The 19,562-nt window shown below is 64.3% G+C and overlaps 7 protein-coding genes across 7 annotated transcripts; 2 read left to right on the forward strand and 5 right to left on the reverse strand.

The window, feature by feature from the left end:
- Positions 1-99: 99 nt before the first annotated feature.
- AMSG_08463 (uncharacterized protein) lies at positions 100-2,294 on the forward strand (the record flags this gene model as incomplete). The annotated part of the gene is made up of 3 exons (XM_013899705.1): positions 100-110; positions 178-1,228; positions 1,260-2,294. 3 exons carry the CDS (start codon positions 100-102, stop codon positions 2,292-2,294), a joined length of 2,097 nt encoding a protein of 698 aa, XP_013755159.1.
- Positions 1,792-6,164, reverse strand: AMSG_08464 (DNA-binding protein SMUBP-2; the record flags this gene model as incomplete). The annotated part of the gene is made up of 3 exons (XM_013899706.1): positions 1,792-5,360; positions 5,846-5,967; positions 6,069-6,164. The coding sequence occupies 3 exons, from the start codon at positions 6,162-6,164 to the stop codon at positions 2,306-2,308; spliced, it is 3,273 nt and encodes a 1,090-aa protein (XP_013755160.1). The 3' UTR covers positions 1,792-2,305.
- A 78-nt stretch (positions 6,165-6,242) lies between these two features.
- Positions 6,243-7,377, reverse strand: AMSG_08465 (uncharacterized protein; the record flags this gene model as incomplete). The annotated part of the gene is made up of 2 exons (XM_013899707.1): positions 6,243-7,219; positions 7,333-7,377. 2 exons carry the CDS (start codon positions 7,375-7,377, stop codon positions 6,287-6,289), a joined length of 978 nt encoding a protein of 325 aa, XP_013755161.1. The 3' UTR covers positions 6,243-6,286.
- A 1,044-nt stretch (positions 7,378-8,421) lies between these two features.
- On the forward strand, positions 8,422-11,762 carry AMSG_08466 (uncharacterized protein; the record flags this gene model as incomplete). Its single annotated transcript, XM_013899708.1, has 2 exons — positions 8,422-11,654; positions 11,681-11,762. The coding sequence occupies 2 exons, from the start codon at positions 8,422-8,424 to the stop codon at positions 11,760-11,762; spliced, it is 3,315 nt and encodes a 1,104-aa protein (XP_013755162.1).
- Positions 11,763-11,851: 89 nt separating this feature from the next.
- Positions 11,852-12,973, reverse strand: AMSG_08467 (UPF0361 protein yoqW; the record flags this gene model as incomplete). Its single annotated transcript, XM_013899709.1, has 1 exon — positions 11,852-12,973. The coding sequence occupies one exon, from the start codon at positions 12,971-12,973 to the stop codon at positions 11,852-11,854; it is 1,122 nt and encodes a 373-aa protein (XP_013755163.1).
- Positions 12,974-13,087: 114 nt separating this feature from the next.
- Positions 13,088-16,339, reverse strand: AMSG_08468 (uncharacterized protein). Its single transcript, XM_013899710.1, has one exon. The coding sequence runs from the start codon at positions 15,257-15,259 to the stop codon at positions 13,154-13,156; it is 2,106 nt and encodes a 701-aa protein (XP_013755164.1). The 5' UTR covers positions 15,260-16,339; the 3' UTR covers positions 13,088-13,153.
- A 1,255-nt stretch (positions 16,340-17,594) lies between these two features.
- On the reverse strand, positions 17,595-19,303 carry AMSG_08469 (uncharacterized protein). Its single transcript, XM_013899711.1, has one exon. It carries the CDS (start codon positions 18,929-18,931, stop codon positions 17,624-17,626), a length of 1,308 nt encoding a protein of 435 aa, XP_013755165.1. The 5' UTR covers positions 18,932-19,303; the 3' UTR covers positions 17,595-17,623.
- Positions 19,304-19,562: the final 259 nt, after the last annotated feature.

Consider the following 19,562-nt stretch of genomic DNA (forward strand, 5'->3'; position numbering starts at 1 on the left):
GACTCTACTTGTGCAACCCACCAACGTCGCCTCCCGGTCCACCCCCCCCCCCCCCCCCCCCCCCCCCACCCCTCATAGCACCACCCCTCTCCCCACCCCATGCCTGTCCAGTACGCACATCCCACCGCTACCCCCCAACCCCGTATCTCCTCCTCCCGCACTCACCACCTTTACCAGACCGGGACTGGGCACACCGGCGTCGCGCCTGGCGTACGTCCTGCTGAACCTTGTGGGACAGACCGTCCGGATCACCGTCACCACTGGGAGCACGTATGTGGGAAGGCTGCATGCTGCCGAGCCTATGGACGGATCGAGTCGTGTAGCTGCTGCAGATGGCGCTGCTACGGCGGCGGCGGGCGCGTCGGCTGGCGGCGGCCTCGGCATCGTTCTCCGCATGGCCCGCAAGGAGCCGGTCGATGCCTCGGCCCGGCCGCTCCGCATGGTCCTCTTCCGCCCGCAGGACGTGCTCTCGATCGTGGCCGACGACGCCCAGTTCCTGGAGGACATCCCGGGCTCGGGCACCTATGCCCGTGACGTCTTTTCTACCGATGGCGCTATCGCGGGCAAGGCCGGCCGCGCAGGCGGCGAGCGCGAGCTCGTCAAGTGGGACGTGGCTGGCGGCGACGAGACCGACTCGGCCCTTCTCTCGCTCGACGACCACAGCGGGTCGACAAAGTGGGATCAGTTTAAGGTCAACGAGGCCAAGTTTGGCGTCAAGACCGACTTTTCAGAGGAAAAGTACACAACAAAGCTCGACACCTCGGATGCACGCATCCGCGCCGTCCGCGAGGAGCACCGCAAGTACTACAAGACCGACAAGTCTGAATCGTACGAGTTTGCCGGCGACGATGCTGTCGACGAAGAAGACCGCTTTTCGGCTGTCATTCGTGACACCCCAAAGGGCAAGGGCAAGTCCAAGGGCAAGGCCAAGGGAAAGGGCAAGGGTAACCCCAAGTCCAGCCCCCATGCCAACGCCAACGCCAACGCCAACGCCAACGCCAACGCCAACGCCAACTCCAAGCCCAAGAGCAAGGGCAAGCGTGCCAGCCAGACCGACCCACCGCTCCCGCACTCTGGCGGCGCCTACGTCCCACCCGCTCGCCGTGGCCCGTCCTACGCCGCCGCTGCAGCTTCCGCCGCAACCAAGCCCAAGGCTGAGCCCGAGGCTGAGCCCAAGGCTGAGCCCAAGACCAAGCCCAAGGCCGAGGCTATAATGACTCGCCTTGGGGTGGGATCAGTTTAAGGTCAACGAGGCCAAGTTTGGCGTCAAGACCGACTTTTCAGAGGAAAAGTACACAACAAAGCTCGACACCTCGGATGCACGCATCCGCGCCGTCCGCGAGGAGCACCGCAAGTACTACAAGACCGACAAGTCTGAATCGTACGAGTTTGCCGGCGACGATGCTGTCGACGAAGAAGACCGCTTTTCGGCTGTCATTCGTGACACCCCAAAGGGCAAGGGCAAGTCCAAGGGCAAGGCCAAGGGAAAGGGCAAGGGTAACCCCAAGTCCAGCCCCCATGCCAACGCCAACGCCAACGCCAACGCCAACGCCAACGCCAACGCCAAGCCCAAGAGCAAGGGCAAGCATGCCAGCCAGACCGACCCACCGCTCCCGCACTCTGGCGGCGCCTACGTCCCACCCGCTCGCCGTGGCCCGTCCTACGCCGCCGCTGCAGCTTCCGCCGCAACCAAGCCCAAGGCTGAGCCCGAGGCTGAGCCCAAGGCTGAGCCCAAGACCAAGCCCAAGGCCGAGGCCAAGGCCGAGCCCAAAGCAAGCCCCAAGCCTAAGATCAAGTCCAAGCTCAACCCAAACGCAAAGGAGTTTACGCTCAATCCGTCGGCGCCGGCATGGACGCCCAAGCCCAAGCCACCGCCACCGGCCCAAAACCCGCGTCCCATGGGCATGCCAGGCTACATGCCGCAGATGGGCCACCCCGCCCCGCTTGCGGCGCCCATAGGCCACCTCTACGGCGACGCGCTCGCCAGCCAGGCCTACCCGCCACCGGCAGGCGTTGACCCCAAGTGGCCCGGCGCGCCGGGCGAGGGCTCCTTCCGCTCGCAGGGCTCGGGCGAGATGAACCCGGCCCAGTACCAGCTGATGATGGCCCAGGCCCAGGCCCAGGCCCAGGCCGGCGCGTACTACGCCCCGCCGCATCCGTCACCACCGCCGACGCAGGCGCCCCAGCCGTACCCGGGCGCGTACCACCCGCAGCACCCGAGCCACCAGCCGTACCCGTCGTACTTTCCTCCAGGCGCGGGCGCTCCGCCGCCGCACGGCCCGCCTCACCAGTAACACACACCTCGTCACGGGCCCTGCACGCCGCCGCCGGCCGCCGCCGCCGCCTGCGCCTGCTGCGCAAGCAGATACTGCTGCCGCTGCTGCGCCTGCATCTGCATCGCCTGCATCTGCATCGCCTGCATTTGCGCCTGGTGCGCCGCCGCTGCCGGCGACGCCCCCCCGTTCGATCCCAGCGGGTCAAACGCCGCCATGTACGGGTTCGACACCGCAAACGCAGAGCCGCCGCCGCCGCCGCCGTACTCGCCCATTCCCGTCGAAATGTACGGGTTGTTGTAGTAGTGGAGACTCGGTCCACTGTTGGCGTACGGCGAGAGCCCCGCTCCGTCCGAGCTGGCCCAAGGCGTGCCCGGCGGCGGCGCAAAGACACCGCTGCCAAACGGCCCGCTTGCTCCAACATTGGGCCCGAGCGACACGCCCGCGCCCGGAAGCTCTGCTGCCCGCGCCGGCGCCGCAAGCTCGGGGAAGAGCGATGGCGGCGGAGCCGAGACTCCGCTCCCGCTCTGCCCGCTGCCCGACGACGCAAAGTCGGTCGGCGCGAGCAGTGCCGAGAACACCGCCGTCGCAGACGAGTGCTGCGTCGCCTGGCCCGGCCTGGGCGTGCTGCCGTCGGCGCCGCGGACGCTCCGCTCCTCACTCTCGCTCCCGGCCTCGGCCGAGGCCGTGTCAAAGGTGAACGCCGTCGAGCGCTTGGCCTTGCGTGGGCGCGGGAGTCGGAACGACGCCAGCCGCAGATTGTACAGCGCGCCCTCGACAAGGAGCTCGTTGTCCTTGTAGTGTGAGATGAGGTCGTGCCAGAGCTGGTCGCGCGCGAGCGTCTTGGCATTGCCGACAATGATGAGCCCGTGCTTTGCCCGCGTCAGCGCCACGTTCAGCCGCCGCGGGTTCGAGAGGAACCCGATGCCCTGGTACTGGTTTGACCGCACGCACGAGAGCACAATGTAGTCCTTCTCGCGGCCCTGGAACTCGTCGACAGACGCAACCTCGACATCGGCGTACAGCTCCGGCCGGAGCTCGCCATTCCGCTGCAGGTACGAGAGCAGGTACGCCCGCTGCCCGGCGTACGCCGTGATGACGCCGACTTGCCCTGGCGAGACGCCCGTCCGGAACAGCGAGGTCACAATCTCCTCTACAGCCTGCGCCTCGGTCGTATTGAGGTACGACGAGCCCGAGGCCGAGAGCTCCTCGCGCGACGCGGTGTGGAGGAAGAACGTCGGCCGCTTGGCATCGACCCACGGGAACTCGGCCGCAGACGCCAGCGCGTTCTCGGCCGGTTGGTACGAGTTGAGAAGCGTGCCCTCGTAAAAGGTGTTCGACGGAAAGGCCGAGATCGACGGATGCATCCGGTACTGCGTCTGCAGCCGCACCGGCCGATGGCCGAGACACACCAGCCGCTGGAAGAGCGAGACCGAGAGCCCGGCATTCGACGCTGGCGCAGACTTGATGACCGGGCCTAGCTGGTGCTGGTCGCCCACAAGAATGACCTGCCGCGCGCCCTTGACAATCGGGACCAGGCACTCGGGCTCGGTCGCCTGCGAGACCTCATCGATGAGCACTCGCTGGAACCGCCGCCGCATGAGCCGCGGGTCACCAGCGCCGATGCAGGTGCAGCAGATGACGTCAGCGGCGTCAAGAACCTCGCGCTCGGCAGCCAACGTCAGCGACCGCAGCTTCTTCTCGTCGCCCTGCGAAAGCGACCCGACTCGCTCCTTGAGTGCCGCAAGCTTGGCCAGCTGCGACTTGTTCGGCGTCTGAAGGTGGTTGACCTGGTAGTGGAGCGTGAGAAAGTCGACTGGCGTGTCCACAGACTCGCGCGAGAACGCCGTCAGCCGCACCACACGCAGGCCGGTCGCGTGGATCTTCTCCGCCAGCTGGTCCACCGCCACGTTCGATGGCGCCGTCACAAGAACCTGGTCGTGCCCGCTCGATGGCGCCGAGCGCACAAGGTGGTACACAAGCGTCGCCGACGTCACAGTCTTGCCGGTCCCGGGCGGGCCTTGGATGAGTGAGAGCGGCGCCGTCAGTGCAGACCGCACCGCCGCAACCTGCGACTCGTTGAGCGGCGGGAGGCCCGGCGCAGAGAGGTCGTCTGGCAGCACTGCCGCAAGCGCCATCGTCTTCACATCGTGCCCAAGGAGCCGGTGGTAGATGACGCCCGCCACAGACGCCTCGTCGGTGGCAAACGCACTCAGCGCCGTCTTCATCCTCATGAACGGCGTCGACTTGAAGATAAACTCGAGCTTGAACCTAGTCTCGCCCGCCGGCGGTGACTTGGCCGACGCCAGCTCAAGCACAACCTCCTCCGCGGACGAGAGCCGGACCACCGTGCCCTTGTCGTTCCACTCACCGCCCACTGTCGAGAGCTTGAGCTCGTCGCCCGGCACCACCCGCACCTCGAGCTCCGACGTGGCGAGCGTGAAGACCGCCACCCGCTTCTTGTTGAGCCCAAACTCGAACCGCGCCTGCACAATCTCAGACTGCGACTCCTTGAGCTTGCGGTCGTGGTCAGCCTCCATCGCAATGAGCGCCAAAAACGTGGCCTTGTACGCATACGCGTCCTGGTACCGCAGCGAGACCGGCGCGAGCTCGCCGGTCACAGCCTCGGACGTCAGATCCGCCAGTGTGCCCTCCGGATGCGACTGCCAGTACTCCTCCAGCCGGATGATGTCCTGCGTAGCCAGCCGCCGCGCCCGGAGCCACTCGTCCCGCGACGGCGTACCCACCAGCCACGAAACCAGCACCTTGTCGGCAATGATCGACGACCACGACGAGGTGTCGCGCTCTGTCTCGGGATTCTGCGAGCACGCCCGGCACATCAGCATCACCACGTCGTCGTCCACCGCCACCAGCCACCCGAGTGTAAACACGTTGCTCGACTTGCAGCTGCAGCATTGCAGCACACTGGCGCCCAGCGACGACTTGGGATGCAGCGTCACCTCCTTATGCCGCGATCGAACAAGGTGGGACACAATATGCGATGCAGATCCCGTCCGCCCGTTGCAGAACCACTTGTTGCACCGGTTGCACTCGACGAGCGTGTCCGGGTTGTGGATTCCGCAATATCTGTACGCAGAGAGTCACGTCAGTCCCTCCTCCTTCCACCCAAGCTCACACACATATCCTCACAACCGGCCTTCTACAGCTCAACTACTTCTGCAACCTCGTTGCCGCACAGCGTGGCGCCGCGAGGTGCAAGATCTCCCCGTGCTGCTTGTCCGACAGCCACAAATCCGACAGGCGGGTCTAAGACACGGGTTGAACACACTCATCCCCTCCATTCTCCACCAACCCAACTCCTCGCCCACGCCCATCTCCCATCGCTCCATCTCCACACCCGTTCTCAATTCCGCATCTCCACCCATGCGCCAGTCTCGGCCCCGAGTGCGCCTTGCTCTGCCCGCCACCGCCCGCCACTCGCGACTTCCAAACGAGTGGATCAAGTCGGACAATGGCGACGGGGGGGGAGGTGGGGGGGGAGGGGGACATAGTAGGCGCTTCCGGGGCCATGACGAGCAGACACAGACCAGATGTACATGGCCACCACGTACCCACAAGCTTCAGCAGGAATGTCATCTTCTCCCTCGGTGCCTTCTCCGCACAAGCCGTCTTCGTTTCCGTCCTTGCCACAACCCTCGGCCAGAAGAGCCTCCGAGTCGGCACCCGCACTCGGCTGGTGGTCACCGGCCTCGACATCGGCTTCCCGTTCGGCGTTGGTGGCAGAGACAGAGGCTCGGCGGAGCTCTCTCCATTGGTTACTTCCTCGAGAGTCACCGCGTCAGAGGCCTTGCTCTCGCTTGGCTCCTGGCCCTCGTCGGTAGCCTTGGCCACGCTCGCGCCCACAAAGCTGAAATTGTAGTCGGACGACATGGACCAAGACGAGTGGCCATTCGCCCCGCCGCCCACCACTCTTGCTGGTGCCGGCCATCGGCAGTGGTATGTGTGCCTCCGGAGTCAAACGGCCTTTACAACGTCTGCTATTCGTCTGTACCTCATGACTGTCCGCCGATCGGGACGTAGGGGGTGAGGGCAAGTGGCCGCCACATCTTCCACACGCAGAACAGTGCAGTAGCGAGGCCGAGGAGCGCCTCAGCGATGGCCACAATAGAACCGATGAGCGTCGTGGTGTAGAGCAGTTCGGCTGTGTTGCTGCAGTGCGACGTGGCAAGCACAACAATGAGTACGTAAGCACCCCAGCTCCCAGCCACGAGCGACACAGCCCCCATGAGCGCCGCGATGCCGACGTCGGACCTCGTCGCCGGCAGCTGGAGCCAGCCACGCTTGTCGGCGATCGAGAGGCCGACTATGACGCTACAGGTGACAAAAAAGGCGCCGCCAGTGGCATAGGCGTAGATGCGCAGCCACCACGCCAGCGGCTTGTCACAACTCGCGTCGCGGTAGATATACCCAAGCACACCGCTCACCGCCATGTTGCTGGCGAGAGCGACAGCTAGCGCAAGGAGCAGCGCGTGGAGTGTTGCCCATGCCTTCCACGACAGCGGCGGCCGCGAGAGCGCAAACGGCGCCACCACGCGCGGTGTTACGTACGTCACCTGCAGTACCGGCCGTGCCTCGTCGACGTAGGCCTCACGACGGCGGCGCAGCGACGGCCCACAGCCGCTCACTATCACCGACGGTACGTCATCACCGGACTGCTGCGTCGGGTGCATCAAGCTGCTGCCAAAGTCAGACGACGAGTCCTCAGACATCACCTGAGCGAGATCGTCAAAGTCCTCGTCCGAGTACGACGACGCCGGCTCGTGCGGCGGCGCGCCGGCGTGGTAGTTGGTGTACTTGGAGTAGACGGCATCAAACGGCAGCACGTCTGGCAGCGCTGCACCAGGGAACCCGCTCCGCCCCATGGTCAGCGACCGGAACGAGGTCGGCCGCGACGACGAGGCAACAGTGCCGTCGTCAGGGCTCTCCTTTCCGCTCCGCCGTCCTGATCGTCCGCCGCCAGCGGCACTCCCTACACTCCCCGCACCTCCTGCACCAGCCGTGGTTGTAAACAGCGGCGCAACTTGCGTCCTTCGCGTACTTGCCCGTCCACCGTGTCCTCCACCATCGCCATACCGCCCTGCATCTTGCCTACCACCTCCGCCACCTGTTATCCCACCACCCGATTCCGCTGCAGCCATCATTCCCACCTCGCCAACACTGCCGCCTCCACTCACCACAGTGCTCCCCACAGAACCAGTCGCAGTCAGTCCACTTGCTGAAGCACCGGTACTGGTGCCAGCAGTGACAGCGGCGGGTGCGGGTGCGGTCACCGTCGTCGTTGTCAGAGTCGCCTCGGCTGGGCACTGTTCGTCGCTGCTGCTCCGTTGTCTTGTCCGTCTGGACATGGCTCCAGCTCTCGTCTGTACGCGCTTGTCCTGTCTACGCCTTGCCTCCACCCCCCTCTTGCCCCTCCCCCTGACCACTGGATGTGTCTTCGGTGGTGGAGTGGGGAGGTGGCCTCGGTCGAGTTGCTCTTGCTCTCCTCGTCCTCGCCTTTGGTCACTGGCCAGTTGGCAGCTGTCCGCCGGCAGGAAACAGTGTGGCCGTCATGCTAGAAGCCATGCTGGAAGCCATGCTCTGATCATGACAAAGACTGGTCCAAACCACACACCACATAGCATGTATCAACGTATACCATACACCTCCCCCCCCCCCCCCCCCCCTCCCCGTCATCACCTCCATCATCCAGCCGATCAGTCTCCCCTGCGATACACCGGCCCAGGCAGCCCTTGTGTCCTTCCAGCCCTGATCACAGGCGCCTGGCCCCCCCCCCCCCCCCCTCCCCTCCCACCCACCTCCCACCCCACTCTACGTGGCACCACGCAAACAGATGAGCGGGTGGCGAAGAGTTGTACCACGGATGGTCTTCTATACTACCGTCAGTGTCCTCAACCTCACCTTTGCCGACCTCTTTCTACGCAACTGGTTCTCCACCGCTCCGCATGCCCGCCTTGCCCGGAGCCGAGGACGCGACACGGCATCGTCATTCTCATCATCATCATCGTCACTGCTGACAAGACGGCGGAATGGCCGGAGTCAGGGTGGAGAGTCGGGCGGTCGTGGGCGACGGTCTCGCTCGGGAATGTCTTCAAGTGCTCGTCGTCGTCGCCGTAGCGAGCCGGATGACATGCCGTGGCTTGCACCGGCTCCTGTCCTTCCGGACTGGGTCTATCACGCCCGGGGGCAGGAGCCGCCCGGTGACGACGTCGGCACGCGTGAGGCACTCGACGTTGAAGATGAGACCGACGGCGATGACGGCGATGGCGCTGGAGATGGCGCCGGGGGAAGAAGCTCGGGACGTGCTGCCCATCCTGGCGCTGCGCCCACCTTTGGTCCCGAGGACGTGGCGCTAATTGACGAGCTCCTACTCTCGGACCTTGTTGACGACCGCATCGCTGCCATGCGAGTTCTTGTCTACTACTGCATCCAGCCGAGCTCGTACATGCGCGCCATTGAGGCGCTGCACACGTACCTGCCCAAGCTGCCCAAGATCACCGAAATGCTCGGCAGTGACCTTGCGGTCCTCGACGTTGTCATGCACGCACTTGTCCACAACGCCCCGCTCCACGCCTACGTCATAGTTCTTGTCTGCACCCTCATCCAGACGGTTCCGAATTGCGCCGAGTGTCTCGTCCAGCTGCGGCTCGTCGAGGATGTGCTGGTGCCAGAGATGGATGACTTTGACCCGACCAACCAGGTCCACCAGCTGGTACTGGTTGTCTTTGCCGCAGTCGCCGGCTTGAACGAAACCGCACGGCGACTTGGCGACGACATGGAAGTGGTCATGGCTGCTCTCTACACTGCGCTTTCGGCATCCCATGACCAGGGCAGGTTGCCGGCAACTGCGCTGCAGTGCCTCGCCAAGCTCAGTGCGTCGGCTGATGGCGCGCAGCTCGTGGCCGGCTTTCTTCCGTCCATGCTCAACCGACTCCGTCCAGTATTTACGTCGACCGTGTCAGAAATGATTGACCAGCTGCTCAAAGTCGTTGTTTCTGCTGCGCGCATCGACCGCGCCGCCGTTGCTGCCAATCTTGGGCGGCAGGTCTTCGACTTGCTCCTCCCACTGCTGGATGTGTCTGCCAATCCCCAGGGTCTCCGCGGCCAAGCCTTTGTGCGGTGGACCCTGGCGCTGCTCATCGAGCTCTCGCCCCTCCCAGACGAGGTCTTTGATCCGGAGGCCACCGACGTTGCTCATGAAGTACTCGGCGCCATCGCGAGCGTGCTGAATGAGCGGCGAGTGACGGCCGGTCTTCCGCGGCGTCCACTCCGCCTCACTCCGCGCAGTTCGTCCGGTCGCGCGGGGCCCTCGAGTGACGCCCCGCCTCCACTCGAAGAGTCAGGCAGCGTCAATGCCACCGACGCGGCCGCTACTTTTGCCGACCGTCTTGGCCACTGCTCGCTGCTGCTGGAGGCGCTGGCCCGGGTGCTGGATCCAGACGAGCCGTTCTCGACGCCAGAGGCCCGTGAGGCTGCGCTCGAGTTTGTGGCCTCTGGCACAGCCTCGGGCCGGCTCTTTGCCCAGGCTGCGCTCGAGTCATCACTCCTCCCGGCTGTCATTGCACTTCTCCGCCGCGGCGAGGCTGCGGAGCGGAGTCCACGGGCGGCGCCGCACGCTGTCCTCGCGCTACTTCCTGGCTTGCTTGCTCCGCTTGCGGGCGCTCCGGGCGCCCGCGCAGTTGCCGCCGTCGAGTCGGCAGGCGTGGTCCCGGCCGTCATCGATCTGCTTCGCGCCACCCACCGGACGGTGGCAAGTCCTCAAGACCTGCTTCCGCTGAACAAGTCACGCTCCGGCCTCATTCTCAGCCATGGCTACCTGGTGCTTGACGTGCTCTCGAGGTGGAAGTGCCTCGCCGACGCTATGACCGCCGCAGACCTCCCTGCGCTGCTCCTTGCGGTCGGCAACCTCAACGTGCCAGCGGGCCTCAAGCTACTGGGGCGGCTCTGCCTCGGCAACGACAACGAGTCGCACCCCTTGCTTGCCGCACATGTCATCGGGCCGACAGCCCGGTCGCTTGCTGCTAACCTCACCGAACCGTCCAGCAGCGACGACGCCGTCGCCAGCGCCAACTCGCTTGCCGTCGCACAGCTCCTCGCGCTCGCATTCTTTCCTCGTCTCCGCCGCATCATCTGCACCTCGGCCGAGACCGGTGACATGCGGCGGGCGCTTGTTCGGGCCTCCTGGGCTTTTGGCCACTCGTCGCTGTTGGCAGTCAACGTCCAAACCCTGCTCTGCACAGTCTGCCTCGGCATGGCGGAAGCTATCCGTGACGGGCACGACGTTGCTGACGACCCGCTCCTTGCCGAGCGCGCAGCGTCTGGACTTTCTCACGACACCACTGCCGGCCTTCTGACCTGGCTGATCGGCGTCGGCGCACCGAGTGTCAGAGTCGCTCATGCAGACCAAGTCCATGGCGCGGTCGCCGCCGTCACTCGTGCGCTGAGGTTTGGAAACATTGGCGGGAGCATCCGGCTCGCGCTCATGGCCGTCGTCGAGCCTGCTGTGGTTGTGGCGCTCGCAGCCCGCGCCGAGAGCCCGCGGCGGAGCCGCCCCGACACCGTCGTACCACTGACTGCATCGATGTGTGTCTTCGCCGACGGGCTGACCGCGGTTAATCCCGGAATGATGACGCTGCAGACATGCCGCGGAAGCCGGGCTGTGACTTCGGGCCGGTGGTACTACGAGGTGGAGCTACTGACCGGCGACGAGTCTGCAGAAGCCAGTGTGCACATCGGCTGGATCTCGACGTCAGCCACGCTTGGTATCGACGAGGGTATCGGTCAGGACGTCAACGAGCTCTCGTTTGGGTTCGGCACCTGGGGCGCGCGCATGCTCGGCGGTGCGCGGCCGGGAGCGTACGGGCGACAGGCTCGCGTCGGCGATATCGTCGGCGTCGTCCTTGATCTCGACGAGCGCTGGGCCGGCTTCTCGCTCAACGGCGAGTACCTCGGAGAGGCGTTTGAGCGTCTGCCGCTGCTGCGCCGGCCGTACGCACCGGCCGTCTCGCTGCGGATGGGTGAGGGCGTCCGGTTCAACTTTGGCGATTCGGCTGCTGGTTTTGCCTACCCTCCGCCCATCCCTGCGGCAGCGCTTGGCAGCCGGCTCCAGCCTGGTCTCCAACCGCGGACCGACGCGATCCGAGCCGTCGACACCATGCCGCAGGCTTCCGAGCTCGCTGATGCCTACTACCTCGAAGCCACGCTGGTGAGCGATGTTGCAGACGGGACCGAGCGGAGCGCTGGCGATGCCCATGCGGGCCTCTCCTGGACGACCGAGGACGTACGGGTGACGTGGACCTGGGACGACTCGCTGGTGGTCGAGGCCGGCAGCGTGACTTCGCAGGCCCGGTTTGGCTACCGGCGGTCGACGCCGGTCATCGCCAGCCCAGGAAGCACGGTCGGCCTCGGCGTCAACGTCGCGACCGGCCTGGTCTTTGGCGTTGTCGACGGGGTCGTGGTGGCGAGCGCTAGTGTCCACCTTGGACCGCCCGGCACACCGCCTGTCCCACGCGTCGTCGTCCGATCGCCACACGCGCGCCTCCGCTGGCAAGTCTGTGGCTTCAAGTAAGGTCTACAACCGGCGAGCAAGTCTGGCTCGGCGGCGTGTCGGGCGTGGGTAGCGTGGCAGACGCCGACGACCGGGCCTCGCCGGACGACGGTGTCCAAAGGTCGTCCAGCCGCCGTTGCGACGGCGGGACAAGAGTTCCGACCTGAAGCGCAAGCGGAAGGAACGATGGAAGGAGCGACGACCTCGAGGCCGACCAGGCCGAGACCACCGCCTGGGTGGCGCGCGCCGAGCGCGCAGCCCGCGCAGCTGTCTTGCCAGGCGAGCTCGAGTCGGTCGAGCGCAGGGGCGGACGAGGCTGCGATGATGATGGCGATGACAAAGCCGACGACTCCGCATGGGCGCGAGGACGCTGGGCGGCGCGAGTGGGCGCTCCGCGTTGCGCAAAGTACTCGGTGACCACGTTGACTCTCTGCTTGCCGGCCGACGAGTAAACGACGGCCGGATCCGGCGGGGCGTGGCAGTCTGCGGCCGACTTGAAGCGGAGAAAGTTGACGGCCCGTGAGACGGGGCGGGTTCGGAGACCCTCCACTGGCGCGCAGAGCGAGGCGGCGGTCTCTGGTGGAACAGCCGGGTTGAGCCACGACTGGCGATCGTGTTCCGAGGTGAGCAGGGCGGGCATGCGATCGTGGAGCCAGGAGATGTCTTCTGCTGCGGCGACGGTGACAACGGCGACGGCGTAGGAAAGCGCCCCGTCCGGACCGGGTATGGCCTCGTAGAGCGCAGCCATGTACATGACGCCGTGATCGGAGAGCGAGATGTAGTGCGGGTTCTTGGTCGCATCCCACTCGTAAAAGCCCTCGACGGCGACGACGCATCGGCCCGAGACCAGCGGGCTGGCAAAGAGCGGGCGGGCAAGCATGGTCTCAGCGCGCACGTTGATGACCGGCGAGCTCCACTCGGGCCGCTCAAAGCCCCACCGCATGGTGGTGAGCACCGAGTCGATGACCTCGCCGGAGCCCTCGCCGCGCATGGCCTGCACCACAGGCAGCGGTGTGCCGGGCGCCACGTTCGCCGACGGCCGCAACCGCTCTGCTGCCGCCTGACTCCGCCACCGCCTCCCGGTCGCCCGCTCAAGCGCGTCTGCTGTCTTGGTCATCGACGTCCGTCCGCACATGTTTCGTGTGTGGATGGGTGGGATGGGTGTGGGGTGGCGGTGTGAGTCGGGTGACGACGCCCCCGCCGAGTCGCTGTCTGGCACCGAGTGGAAGGACTCGGCGCAAAAAAAAGGTCGTAGTTTCGGTCGCGCGTTTGCTTGGCAGGCGAGGGAGACGCAGGTGGCTGTCGGGCTGACGGGCTACAGGTAGAGCGAGGCGGCAAAGACAATGTCGCGCTTGATGGCGGCAGAGGCCTGGCCAAACTTGGTCTCGAGGTCGGCGTCACCGATGGACTTGGCGGCGTCGCCGAGCTGGCGAAGGAGCTCATCGAGGCGGCGCATGGCACGGATGATGGAGCCCTCAAAGACGTCGGTGAGCTTCATGACCTCGGCGAACGACTTACCGTCGGCCCAGGCCATGACCGCCGGGAGGACGTGGGGCGGGAATGACTCGACGTACTCTTCGAGGTCGACTTCAAGCTTGCAGTCAATCTTGACCTGGCCGATGCGGCGGGTGATGATCTTCATCTTGTTGAGAACCTTGGTCACGTTCGGCTGGATCTTGACCTGCTCCTTGGACTTGCCCTGGAAGACAAAGCACGAGAGAATGCCGGCGACCTCGGCGGGGGTGAGGGTGGAGAACAGGCCGTCGAACATCATTTCGGTGAGGACAAGCTCGTCACCGGCGTTGATCTCCACCGCCACCCGGCCCTTGAGCTCGATGACGTTGTCGGTCGAGAGGTGGCCCAGCCGGCGGAGGACCCGCTGCATCTTCTTCATGTCCTCCTTGAGCGCAAGGTGGGACGACTCGCGGATGCCGGCCCGCACCAGCTCGGCCTGCTCCTCGAGCCGCTTGCGCTGCTCAAAGATCTGGAACGAGTCCGGGAGACCCGGGTCGGACGCAAGCGCAAGCTGGACGAGCTTGGACGGCGGCAGCGGCGTCGCCGCCGTGCTCTCGTCGCCGCCGCCCGAGGCGCTCGCACCGGCGAGGAGCGGGTGTGAGTGGAGGCGGAGCGCAAGCGACTCGAGCTTCTTAAGCTTCTTGACAAAGTCCTTCGACTTGATGTTGAGGTTCTCAATCGGGTCCAGCAGCGGAATGGCACCGTCGAAGCGACGGAGTGCCTCGCCGACCTTGCCAAAGGTGGCGGCAATGTCCGAATCGGACGAGAGCGAGTCTGGGAGACGGACCCGGAGCGAGGAGACGCCGTCGAGGAGCGAGACAAGGACCGGGACGATGCGCGGGTGCGGCTTGGAGCCCGGCGCCGGCGGCGTCGGGGCGAGCGCAAAGGCCGGGGCGGTGCCATCGCCGGCGTCGCAGCCGAGAATCATGTCGACCACATGCGAGGTGACGGCGCCGGCAGCAAGGCTGCCCTTGTCGTCGGTGACCTTGGATGAGGCCTTGCGGGTGTAGTGCGAGACGATGATGCCCCAGCCAAAGTCGGTCTCGCTGTCGACGCGGACGCGGGCGAGGCGGCCAGGCTTGAGGAACGGCACAATGTACTTGGGCTCGTTGATGATGTCGCGGAGTCCTGCGCGGAGCTTGGTAATCTGCTTGCGCAGGTTGTAGTACGACTCGTGGTTGGCCTCGTCGGGAACAACAAGGGCAGCCTTGGCCGCCGTCAGTGCCTCAAGCTGGGCCTCGAGCTGCGGCAGCGACTTTTCGTTCTGGAACTGGTGGAACGAGGCGAGAAGCATAAACTCGGGATCGGCAAACTCCAGACGGAGCATGTTGAGCAGCATGTTGTACGAGACGTGGAAAGCTGAGTTGAGCTCATCGGGCGCGCCCTTGATCATCTCCTTGGTCGTGTCGGTCTCGAGCTTCTCGTCGAGCATGAGAATGACGATACCACGGTCGTCGAGCCCGCGACGCCCGGCGCGGCCGGACATCTGAATGTACTCGCCGGAGCGGACGTACCGCATAGAGACGCCGTCGAACTTGCGGGCAGCGGTGAAGACCACCGTCTTGGCCGGCATGTTGAGGCCGATGGAAAAGGTCTCTGTGGCAAAGAGCGCCTTGAGCAGGCCCTCCTGGAACAGGATCTCGATGATTTCTTTGAGAATGGGCAAGAGACCCGAGTGATGGATGCCGATACCACGGCGGAGGAGCGGGAGCATAGTAGTGATCTGCGGGAGCGCGCGGTCCTCCTCCGAGAGCGAGTCAATGGCGTTGGCATAGACCGCGTCGACGAGCTCCTTCTCATCCTCCGAGTTAAAGTCGAGCTTGGACATCTGCGATGCGTAGCCCTCGCACTCGCGCTTGGAGAAGGAGAAGACAATGACAGGGTCGTAGCCGCGGTCCATGATCATCTGCACAATCTTGAAGATGTCCGACGCGCCCGGCCCACGGCGGTTCCGCTTCACGCCGCGCGCCTTGGCCGAGCCGGCGTACGAGTCGTTGGTGTCGGCCCTGAGAGAGGCGACGGCCTTGTTAAAGTTCGACTCGCGGAAGTTGCCCTTCTCGTCGACAACCAGGTACAGACCCGACCCACCCGCAGGGAAGATGTAGTGCTGCAGCGGCGTCGGCCGGTAGTCGGTGTACACCACATGGCATGGCTGCTTGTGCAGCTTGCAGATCCACGACGCAAACTCGCGGGCGTTGGAATGGTAGCCGAGAGAAAGACAAACCGGACAGAGTCCGGAAGGAGGATGATGGTCTCCTCCCACACCACGCCACGCGACGCGTCGCGCATGTAGTGGATCTCGTCAAAGATGACCCACGCCACCTCACGCATGATCTCCGATCCGCGGTACAGCATCGAACGCAGAATCTCGGTCGTCATCACCAGGCACGACGCGCTCGGGTTGATGGTCACGTCGCCGGTCATGAGCCCGACGTCGCCAAAGTCCTCCAGCAGCTCGCGGTACTTCTGGTTCGACAGCGCCTTGATCGGCGAGGTGTAGATGACGCGCGAGTTGGACCGAAGCGAGACTGCGATGGCGTACTCGGCCACAACTGTCTTACCGGCAGAGGTGTGCGCGGCGACAAGGACTGACTCGCCGTTGTCGATGCACTCGGTCGACTTGGCCTGGAACGGATCAAGCGTGAACGGATACTTGCGCGCCCGCTCGTAGTCGTCCGGCAGCGGCGCCGGCGGTGTGTAGTCGTCGGGCGTCACCACCTCGTGCTTGATGTTCTTCCGCGACTCGACGACGGCCTCGGCTGCCACTGTCTCGGTCACCGCCATCGAGCCCTCGCCGGCTGCGGCTGCACCCGCGCTCGCCGCGCTTGTCTTTTTGTTCTTGGCCGGAATGACCGGTGCCACCACGCTGCTCTTCTTCGCCAGTGTCGCGTCCAGCTTGTGTGCCCGCTTGGTCTTTTTCACCGGCCGCGATCCGGCCTTGCTCTCGTCCTCGCCGGCAGCAGCTGCACCAGCCGAAGCGCCTGCCTCATCGGCCACCTTCATGGGCGCCCGGAGCGAGCCTTCGTCGTCCGACTCGGAGCCGAACATGTCGACGCCACCAAACACAGACATGATACGAGTGTGGGGTGGTGGGAGTGTGTGTGGGGGGGGGGGATTGGTGTGGAGGTGGTAGTGAGTGAGGTGTGGGGGAGGTGGATGGATGGTGATGGTGGTGAGATGGGGGGAAATGGTTGGTTGCCATGCGAAGCTTTGTACAATGATGGTTGGCTTGGTTGCGAGGCTTTGTACGATGATGGCTGGCTTGGTTGCGAGGCTTTGTACGATGATGGCTGGCTTGGTTGCGAGGCTTTGTACGATGATGGCTGGCTTGATTGCGAGGCTTTGTACGATGATGGCTGGCTTGGTTGCGAGGCTTTGTACAATGATGGCTGGCTTGGTTGCGAGGCTTTGTACGATGATGGCTGGCTTGGTTGCGAGGCTTTGTACGATGATGACTGGCTTGGTTGCGAGGCTTTGTACGATGATGGCTGGCTTGGTTGCGAGGCTTTGTACGATGATGGCTGGCTTGGTTGCGAGGCTTTGTACGATGATGGTTGGCTTGGTTGCGAGGCTTTGTACGATGATGGCTGGCTTGGTTGTGAGGCTTTGTACGATGATGACTGGCTTGGTTGCGAGGCTTTGTACGATGATGGCTGGCTTGGTTGCGAGGCTTTGTACGATGATGGCTGGCTTGGTTGCGAGGCTTTGTACGATGATGGCTGGCTTGGTTGCGAGGCTTTGTACGATGATGGCTGGCTTGGTTGCGAGGCTTTGTACGATGATGGCTGGCTGGGATGCGAGGCTTTGTACGATGATGGCTGGCTGGGTTGCAAAACTCCATGCGATGATGACTGGCTGGTCGGCGTGTATGGTGTATTGTTGCACTCAAGGACGGGCCACGTCCTTGGAGTGGAGGAATAGGTAAACGTTGTGGAGGCCAAAGACGGCGTAGAGGAGGGCGGTGGTCATCGACGAGCCGCGCAGGGTCCATTGCGCGCCCGAGAGGACACAGTCATGGGCCATGGACGACGATGATGGCTGGCTTGGTTGCGAGGCTTTGTACGATGATGGTTGGCTTGGTTGCGAGGCTTTGTACGATGATGGTTGGCTTGGTTGCGAGGCTTTGTACGATGATGGCTGGCTTGGTTGCGAGGCTTTGTACGATGATGGCTGGCTTGGTTGCGAGGCTTTGTACGATGATGGCTGGCTGGGTTGCAAAACTCCATGCGATGATGACTGGCTGGTCGGCGTGTATGGTGTATTGTTGCACTCAAGGACGGGCCACGTCCTTGGAGTGGAGGAATAGGTAAACGTTGTGGAGGCCAAAGACGGCGTAGAGGAGGGCGGTGGTCATCGACGAGCCGCGCAGGGTCCATTGCGCGCCCGAGAGGACACAGTCATGGGCCATGGACGAGAACCGCATGATGGCCCAGACAAGAGTCGAGCCTGACCACTCGAGGGCCAGCATGATCCAGACAAAGGTGACAAGCCGGTCGTAGGTCTCTTGGTTGCGCTGGTACGGATACGCCGCCGAGTTGCCTGTGTTGTGAAGGAGGAAGAGGAAGCAGCCGAACGAGATGAGCGACATCCGCTGCGCCTGCGCCACGAAAAAGTACTCGACGCCGGTCTTGTGCCTGTACACCTCGGCGGGAACAAAGAGGCCGCGATTGATGAACCGGAGCAGGACGACTCCGGGTCGGTTCCAGGAGAGCAGCAACTCGCGCAGCCGCAGCCGCAGCCGCAGGTACAGCGACGTCATCCGCAGCGGATAGAGCGCTACCTCTTGGGTTGTATTGACTAGCTGGAAGATGAGGAACGTAGTCGTCGACGTCACCGTCGTAAACAGAATCCGGTAGAAGAGGAGCGGGAAGAGCGTGGCCGCCCACACCGCCAGCGGCCGGATCTGTCGCGGCCGTGACCAGCCAAAGTGCGGAGCAAAGACGCGCGAGAAGGCGTCAACCCGCCGTGCTTGCCCCACAAGAAGCCAGTAGAGCGGATAAAAGGTAAAGTTGTACGCAAGACCAAGCCCGATCTGCCACGTCTGGCTTGTGCCCAGCTCGCGGAAGATCGAGACAAAGGTCATCGACCAGATCGGCATCCCGATCATGGCAGCGGCGACAATGATCACGGCTCGGAACCACTGCTCCACAAGCAGGCATGGCCGCAGTCGTGCTGCTACAAACGCAGCCTTGCCCCGGCGCGGCCACCAGCTGAAACGCAGCCAGACCCCGTGGAAGAGAGAAACGACGCCGATGACCACCAGCGGCGAGACGTGGATCCATCGCTCAAACCGTGGCGTGGTCATCATCGACCGCACCAGCGCGCTCAAGCCGGCCGCCACCACCGCAGCAAGCACAATGCAGGCGCCCGCCAGCGCCTTGGGCATCGCTGGTACCGCCAGGCCCATAATCGCGGTCGCAGTCGCGCCGGTCACAGCGTACAGCATGGCGAGCATGGCTCCGCCAAAGAGCCAATACTCGCCAGTAGCGCCAGCTCGCTCCGACGGTGCGCCAGTCTCCAGCACAGGCGTCGGGATCATCAGCCACGCGGCAATGATCAGGATCGGTGCAAAGAGCATGACCGCTGTCCAGCCCCAGAGCCAGGCCACCGACTCGGTGACCTGAATCGAGAACGCCGGGCCCGCTCGGCGCCCATAGCCTGACCCAGCCGACGCCACTCTTCTGCAGGCGAGCTCGAGGTAAGCAGATCCTGCACTAGCGCCACCCTGCCTGACTCGGCATCGATGGCCATCAACGCCTGTAGACTCGGAACACTCTCGTCCAATTCGTCAGCCCAACTCTCGGCGTTGCCGTCAGCCATGTGTTCTGCCCCGGCAACCAAGCTCGACTTGCCGCTCTCCTCGTCGATGGCCACCAGCTCACGCGGAGACACCTCATTGCTGCTACTTGAGGCATACGAGCTCGGCTCCACCCGTGCCATGCGACGTGACTTGGGGGAGGAGAGGGGGAGTGGGGAGGGGGGAGGGGAGCAAGTCAGGTGGTGGGATTGTTGTTACCGAACCATTGTCAACAATCAACTATTATGGTTGAAATGGTGTCATCAATGATTGCCACCAAGGATAATAATGGTTGCCAAGCCATCATTGATACTGCACCATGACTCATCATCACCCCCCCCCCCCCCCCTCCCCCAACCCCCTTGACCCCCTGTCTCACTTCCCCCCCCCCCGTCAAGTGCTTTTGCAGTTA

This window comes from Thecamonas trahens (genome assembly GCF_000142905.1).
Source record: "Thecamonas trahens ATCC 50062 unplaced genomic scaffold supercont1.42, whole genome shotgun sequence".
NCBI classification, from domain to species: Eukaryota; order Apusomonadida; family Apusomonadidae; genus Thecamonas; species Thecamonas trahens.

What these genes read in the sequence shown, in the direction of transcription:
- AMSG_08469 (XM_013899711.1), bottom strand. Translation starts at nt 18,931, where the DNA reads ATGCTCTTTGCACCGATCCTGATCATTGCCGCGTGGCTGATGATCCCG.
- AMSG_08468 (XM_013899710.1), bottom strand. Translation starts at nt 15,259, where the DNA reads ATGATCATGGACCGCGGCTACGACCCTGTCATTGTCTTCTCCTTCTCC.